The 7,913-nt window shown below is 38.1% G+C and overlaps 1 protein-coding gene across 1 annotated transcript; it reads left to right on the plus strand.

Moving 5' to 3' along the window:
* LOC121250335 (protein FATTY ACID EXPORT 2, chloroplastic-like) lies at positions 1 to 5,770 on the plus strand. Its single transcript, XM_041149437.1, has 3 exons — positions 1 to 537; positions 3,960 to 4,094; positions 5,418 to 5,770. Exons 1-3 carry the CDS (start codon positions 102 to 104, stop codon positions 5,552 to 5,554), a joined length of 708 nt encoding a protein of 235 aa, XP_041005371.1. The 5' UTR covers positions 1 to 101; the 3' UTR covers positions 5,555 to 5,770.
* Positions 5,771 to 7,913: the final 2,143 nt, after the last annotated feature.

Consider the following 7,913-nt stretch of genomic DNA (forward strand, 5'->3'; position numbering starts at 1 on the left):
GCTTGGATGCATTGTGGGAGACTGGTCCCTCGAAGCACCGGAACAAAATTTTATTTTGTGGCTGGGACACGTAACACAACAAAAGAAGATTGGAATTTGGGATGGCGAACGTCTTAATTGGTATTCCTCAGTTCTCTCTACTTGTCGCGAGGCGAAGGGTTGGATTTCGCTCACATTGGGAAACCCGCAACAACGGTGGTATTAGCGGCACCATTTGTTGTTCAAGCCGACGGCTTTCAGAACTGCGATCTTCTTGGGAATTTGGGGTCAGATCGGATCAAAGACGGCGTCTTTTGGCTGCTTCTGGGGCCGTCTCTTTTGACCCAGTTCAAGCGCCCACCATATACTCCTCCCGACTGGATACTGCTACTGGCGGTGGTGGTGACGGAGATGAGTTCGGTAACAGAGGCGGAGGCGGTGGTGGTGACAACAAAGACGACGAAGAGTCCGGAGGCGGCTCAGACGAAAACAGCAAGGAGATGGCTGGCATGTCCATGTCGCAAAAGTTAACTCTGGCTTATGCCGCTCTTCTTGGAGGTAAAGAACGAACGCTTTCAACATACATACTTTATTTATTGATGCCTTCTTCTTTTTCTCCCTTTCTTTTTGTTTGCTTGATTGGGGACTGTCGCCTCGAAGGATTCATGTTATGAATCTGCTAGTTTGATAGTGTAATTGATAAAGATGCAAGGATGACTGTAATTAAACAGGAAATGAGTGGAGAAGATGATGGATGAAAATCATCAAAATTGCATAACGGGGAGTTAAGTTAAATTTAAAAGATAAAATATTATTGAAATATTATTTTTTAATATTATTATTATTTTAAAATTTAAAAAAATTAAATTATTTATTATATTTTATATTAAAATTTTAAAAAATTATAATAATGAGTTAAAAACGGGTAATTAGATTTTCGAATAGAAAAACTCTACTTGCACCCGGGACGGGGAACACGCTGCGTACCCGGGTGCCAAATCATCATTATTTAAACAGTGTGTATCATAAGTTAAACGCACGTTTTGAATTATTTACATGGGGTGCCAGTGGGAGCTGCCCAGAAGGATAGTAAAACCGAGAAAAACTCGAACTGCCATTTTTGTTATGAACAACCTCGATGCTGTTAGAAAGAATTATGCTTTTCCTCAATCTGCAAGGGCGTTTTCCAGTTTGCAAGCTGCGAAAAATGAGTTCAGTGACCATTTTAGGAGTCGAGTGTTGCTAAAGTAGACATGAGCGGTTCAGATAATATGCTTTCTATTTTCCAAGTGGCTTCTGCTTGTAACCATGCTTCTGCTCAAAGACGAAAGAAGACAGAAGACGAAAGAAGAAAGACGAAGGACGTGCTGCCAGACGGCAGAAGCTTCTGCTCAAACAACCTGCCCCACGGTCGTGCTGCCAGACGAAAGACGAAGGGACTAAAACAGAGCATACCAACAACAAAAAAGCTTAGATGCATAAAAAAAAAAAAAAAAATCGCTCAGGCCATGGAAGACAGCAGGAACATGATGAAGAAAAATCAAGAAAAAAAAAATTGCTCAGGCCATGGGTACAACCCACATGAATCCCTTTCATTGTTCAACTGGGTGCTGCTCCTCCAGTGAACCAACGCGTGGATCTATGTAAACCATCTTCCTGGCACTATGATAAGCCCAAACATTGACCAGGAGTTCCAATACACGACAGTAACGATGCCTTTTTTGTTTTGATAATTAAACAAGCAAAAGTTAGGCAATAAAGCTCCCACTGGGACCTGAAAATCAACCAAAAAAGCTTTGATTCCTTCTATGGGGTGTCAAAGATCAAGAAAAATACAAAAAAAAAAAAATGCATTAAACAAACAGCACTCACTTTATGCACGTTGGTAAGATGGCGATGAAAGATAACATGAAGACGATGAAGACGGGGGGACCTGCTTTACTTTTCTTAGAGCGCAAAATGTTTCTTCTTGCACACGATGAAGACGGGGACCTGCTAAATCTCTTTCCATCATTTTGTTTGATCGCACTGATCTTTTTAGGCATCAAAGAGTCGCTGTACTGGTATTGATTATTGAGGTTGTGGTGAGGAAGAGGTGGGATCTGCTGGATCGAGGTGGCTTAGTAAACTTTGTTGGGTGCAGAAGCCGAAGGCTTCTCTTTCTCTTGGCTTTAAAGGGGCTCTTCTGAAGCGAGCGTGGCCGGTCCTGGCCCGACCCAGAAGAGTAATAACCTTCTTGAACTTCGAAACGGCGACGTCCGCCACGGCCTTGCAGTCCATCTCCATTTCCAACGAAGGTTTTGAACTAGAGGAAGACGACGATTGGTATTGCTGTTGCTGCTAACTCTGCTGGGAAAGCAATCTGATTAGCTTTTCGACGCTCTCGAGCCCAAACGCCGCTTCCTGCACAGCGTTCTCTTCCATTTTCGCCCTGAAATCGCTGCTGCTGCTATTGTTGTTCCTATACTCCATGAACTCCACGGCCATCTCTCAGAACCATCAAAGACAGAGAACGAAAGAGAAAAAGGGTAAAAGGGAACAAGGAGAGCTAATAAAACGAAAGGTGGGTCTCTGTCTGAAATCGATTTTTTTTTTTTTATTAATATCGGCTGAAGTGGCATTAACCACGTCAGCCGATTCCGTGAATGGTACCCCACGGCGGGTACCTGTAGCAGAACTGTTTCGAATAATCCAAAACCTTCCAAAACAGAGACTGCAAAAAGTTCTAGGTTCTGGAATAATCCTGCTTTTTCCGTTCCTTTTCCCTAACGGATTTACTGTAAAATTACTAAAACACCCTTACATAGACTGCTGTTAAAGCACAGCGTTTTAATTGAACAAATAAAAGACTACAGCCAATTACTCGAACGACGCCGTAACCTTCCTCACTATGCGCACCGTTTCAAGCTTCTCAAAATCCCTCTTTCATTTCTTATAAAAAAAAAATCCCCCTCTCATCCTTCGCAGATCTCATTTGCCCCAACCCAGTCTCTGTCTTCGTCTTCAACCACAACGCCAAGGTCCCTGCTTTAACTCCTGCCATGCGCCGATCTCCTCTCTTGAGCTCCCAACAATTCATTCCATATCTTTCTGGTTAAGCAAACGAAAACTAGTTGCATGAGGGTTAATAACAGTAGTACGTTTTTACGAACATTTACCATAAAACAACCAAAGAATCCGGAATTATAAAATTTACACAAATGTTTTGTGTGGAAATTTGGGCAATAATATTTCACAAGAATTCGAGCATGGCATGTAATGGGTGAGCGCAAGGAACTAAGTTTTGTTACACCATCTTCGGTAGTAAGACTTAATTTGGGTTAATTATCCACCTAAAGTTGTTAGACCACTGAATTACTTGAAAAATAATTTTGCTTTGCACCATTGGGGACTGCTGAATTCGGTCTTGTATGTTTTGCCTGTTTACTCAGGTTGCATCCTACGTGTTTGTTACTAAAAGCTCTGGTTATTTAAAGGAATTGTGCGAGACTTGCATATCCTGTAATTGTATCTAGCATTACTTTTTTCTTATTTAGTTGAATCCTTACGCAAAGGAGTCGTATCCGTTTCCTCGATGTCTGTTTTTTTATTGATAAAATTTTTTTATTGAGCATAAAATAGACCAAAGCTGAGTATACGGAACATATACAAGAGCTTCGCCTATGCATGCTAGTTTAGCAATACAAAGAAGTCATGACAAGACATGCCATTAAAATCAATTACAATCGACCAATTGAGTTAAGTGTTGAAAAATAACTTCTAAGCTGATCCATTGGCTGCTTTGGATCTTTAAAGTTTCTTGCATTTCTCTCCTTAGAAATACACCACCATAGACAAATTGGGACCATCTTCCTCAATGTCTGTTAGCCTTGGTTCTGCTAACTAATCAAGATGCAAAACTAAACTATGACTGTATTTTTCACCTTTTCCGCTCTATTCCAATCTGTATATATTATTGAAGTATGGCTGATATTTGATAGTGGGTGGAGCTATTGTCTACATGATTAGTGGCAGCCTGAACTCACTGCTGGCAGGGGGACTATCAGCCTCACTACTGTATTTTGTTTATGCTACGCTTCCCACAAAACCCATTCTTGCATCATCCATAGGACTTGGTAAGACTTAATCATACTCTTCACAATTATGTTAAATTTTCCATATTTATTATATATATTTATGTTGCTGCTATCTATGCATGTATGGATAAGACCTGCTTTTAGTGTTTTCTTGAGCATATGGTCCCTACCAAAATCTTTTTTATTAAAGGATGCTCAATTAGTGGACTTCGTGTTTATTAAAATTTTGTAGAAGATTTTTTATAAGAGCAAAGATCAATGCGCTTTTTATTTTTTGAGAAAAAGGGAGAAATAGTTCCTGTGGTATTGATTCACTGTTCTGCTAGCCTTTTTATATCTATTCTAGCCTTATTGAGTTATGGTGAGACTTGAAGGACCAACAAATACAACACTTAAGGCAAACTTAAGTTACGGTCTTCTAAAGGATCTAAATAAGTTAGTAACTAAAGTATAACTGAAGTAACGCATACCCCTATAATCCTACTCATGCATGCATTACCTATACAAAAGTTCCTACTCATGCATCATAATAAGCCAAAAGGTCATCCATGTAACTGCTGCTCGAATGCTGAGCATTTACAGTTGGAAGTTTCACTTTTGAAATATTTTTTTAATTCTTGGAAAATAACGGAAGGGACGTAATGGTAAGCATGCATGTAACACACCCTTCCCGTTTGGAGCGTTATGTACTTTCATAACTGTGCCTTGTAAAGAGACCCAACATAATAAAAATACCTAGTTTTTTGAAAATAAATTACCAAAAAACATAGCATAAAAATATAATCTCTTAACGAGAAAACTTAAAACTGATCCTTTTGTGAAAAAAAAAAAAGACACTTATTAACTAAGTCTGAAAATCCTTTGACACATGATCTATGCTTGGACGTCAGCTCGTCAACACTATTTTCTTTACCTGGACATTTTAGAGACATAAAAAAAAAAAAAAAAAGAAACACTCAGATGAGTCGAATACTCAATAAGTAGTGCATTATACAGTAAACATAATAAGCATCGAGTTTTCTTGAAAAGTTTGCATACTTGTACTAATACTAACATAAACATGGAACATGTACTATGCATAACTTATTATTCCCTTTCTTTAATGGCCAGCAAACCTTAATCCCCGTTTGCAGGGCTGTGCACCGGTTCCACTGTCTATGGCCACAAGGGGAACCACTTAGCTTATCAAAACATACCATAGTCGACCACGCTAATCCCATGGCTTGCACATACACCCATAACTGCATTGGTGCCTTGCATATTTTATGGCCATTTTTAAAGCTTCTTTCATATCTTGTCTTTTATCTTTCTTACTATGATGCATGTAAAACACATAATAACCTAGCTTATTGTAATTTCTAGGCCTTTCTGTTGCACTTTTGGGAGTGATGGGTACTCGTTTTGAGATATTTGGGAAGATATATCCACGTGTTGTATCTTTGGTGTCGCTTATAATGACCGGTGGTTACTTACATGGGATTATGCGGAGTCTACGCTGAAATGTTTACAAGCGAGACTCTAGTTATCTGCTGAGGCTGTATGGTACTCACCAACTTTGATCGAATTATATCTCATCTAGTAACCAGGATCAGTGTTTTCACATGTCTTCTGTGTTGTAGTATGCATTGAACTTTTTTTTGGACCATTGTCTGCTGTGTATGTGTCCCATCTTCTTCTTTTTTTTGTTTGTTATTAGAGCTGTTTATATTTCCGTACACATGTTTCTATATGGGTGCTTATACTTAAGCCATGTCCCTCCCCCGTTCCCCTGCCCTACCCTTAGAATTTACTTTGGATTGTTTGACTTCTTTAAGTTGGTATAACAGTTAGAATCATTTTTAGCCACGGTTTGGATTGATAACTCATCTCAACTCATTTCATCTCATCATTACAATTTTTCCAAATTTTCATACAAAATATAATAAACAATTCAACATTTTCAAATCTCAAAACAATAATAATATTAAAAATTAATGTTATAACAATATTTTATTCAACTTTTAACTTTAATCTTAACTCATCTCATCTCATCTGTGAAAACAAACGAGTAGAATCATTTTTAGAAGATCAAATAAGGTTTGAACTCGTGAATTTCCTTAATGTGAATACTTAATGTGAATTTTGCCATTGCCATTTTGTCAATAAGTGCTGACACATTAACCAGAAAAATGACAATAATTAGGTTGCTGTGCTAGCCAGAATGTTGTCTTTACATTGATACTGTGCGCCATGTAATGACATAAGCAGTTGGCTCGATTACAGAATGTGCTTGCATGAGGATCAATTTGTGATCTGAAGGACTCGTGAACTCACGGTTAGCCAATGACAAACAAGTTACAAAGCGTATGGGAAAGTAGGCTTACATCTATGGGTAATCTACGATGGAGAAATTTACTCTTGGGTGATAAAAGTTACGGCAAGAAAATCTTAGAGACCCATCTCTCTAAGCTGTGGTATACAATATCATGGTCACAGTTTGTTTAACCTAAATACATTGATAATTGAGTGAGATTTCTCATGGATCTATCACACTTTTTTGTTCTCGAGTTAATAGCACCATCAATCAGTCTCTGCTTTTCTTACTGTGTACAATACGCTACCATTCACTGCATATAACCCCTGTTAAAGAGAAATAGATCTTTCATAATCACACTAGTTGTCTATAAAATTTAGTGTAGATTCATTCGATACGGCTTTAATATCCATCTCTTTTCCATCTTCATTTGACGTACTTGCTGGCTTCTTTCTTTATTAAGTAAAGCATTTTGTTGCCCAGTTTGTAACAAGGCATGATGAATTTCTATTTTTTACAACTCAAAGGCAAAAGTTTTTCTTCCATCAAACTCTGCCATCTCAATCGGTTGCGCATCATTATTCTATAGGTTCATTCGCTTGAACAATTTTATGAATACTTTGTGTTCACTTAGGAATTCATTGTCTACTTTGTTAACAAGACCAGATGCTTTGATACTAAGTAAGAATTTTATTAAATCATGCAATTAGGCATAGCAGTACACAATAAGTATTGAAGAGAAAAATATCTAATTACAAACTAAAGCTGAAAAAGGACAAAAGTCGTTTAGACTAGTCCCATCCATTACAATATTCAAAGTCCAGAGCAACAAAGTATGATAAAAGAAGTCTTTAATCCTTCCCACAGAGTGTTCTCTATTGTCAAAACAACACCCATTTCTCTCATTCCAAATATACCACATAAGACAAAGAGGTACCATCTTCCAAACGATTGCTATTTGACAATTGTCTTGAATCTCTCTCCAACAGGCTAGGAGATTTACCATTCTCTTAGGCATCGTCCAAGCAATGCCAATTTTAGCAAAAACCTCATCTGGGCAATGCCAATTTTAGCAAAAACTTCATCCAACAAAGCCTTCGACACATGATAATGGAGGAGAAGGTGATTTGCTAATTCACCACCCCTTTTATACATGAAACACCAGTCCATTACAATGATACCCAGCTTTCTCAACTTGTCGATAGTACAAATTTTTCCATGAGAAGCCAACCAACCGAAGAAGGCCACCTTGAGAGGCACTTTGCATCTCCAAATAATTTTTCCAAGAAAAAAATTAGCAGAAGAATGAGACACCAAGACCTTAAACAAAAATCTAATCGTGAATATCTTATTGCCAAGCTGGTTCCAAAGTAATCTATCATCCCCTCCAGGTTTTATTTTGAAAGCATAAAACAAGCTATAAAAATCAGTAATGTCCCCCACCTCTCAATCTTGGACATCTCTAATAAAGCTAACTGGCCAATGAATAAAACCAGTACTAATATCCATATAATCTGCCATGGAAGCATCTTTATTCGAGGCAATTCTAAAAAGAGAAGGGAAAG

The sequence above is a fragment of the Juglans microcarpa x Juglans regia genome, chromosome 2D (assembly GCF_004785595.1).
Source record: "Juglans microcarpa x Juglans regia isolate MS1-56 chromosome 2D, Jm3101_v1.0, whole genome shotgun sequence".
NCBI classification, from domain to species: Eukaryota; Viridiplantae; Streptophyta; class Magnoliopsida; order Fagales; family Juglandaceae; genus Juglans; species Juglans microcarpa x Juglans regia.

Bases quoted from the DNA above. Each gene is read 5' to 3' on its own strand.
- LOC121250335 (XM_041149437.1), top strand. From the start codon at position 102: ATGGCGAACGTCTTAATTGGTATTCCTCAGTTCTCTCTACTTGTCGCG. The intron at 538-3,959 runs GTAAAGAACGAA...GATATTTGATAG, and splicing joins TTATGCCGCTCTTCTTGGAG to TGGGTGGAGCTATTGTCTAC. The intron at 4,095-5,417 runs GTAAGACTTAAT...TGTAATTTCTAG, and splicing joins TGCATCATCCATAGGACTTG to GCCTTTCTGTTGCACTTTTG.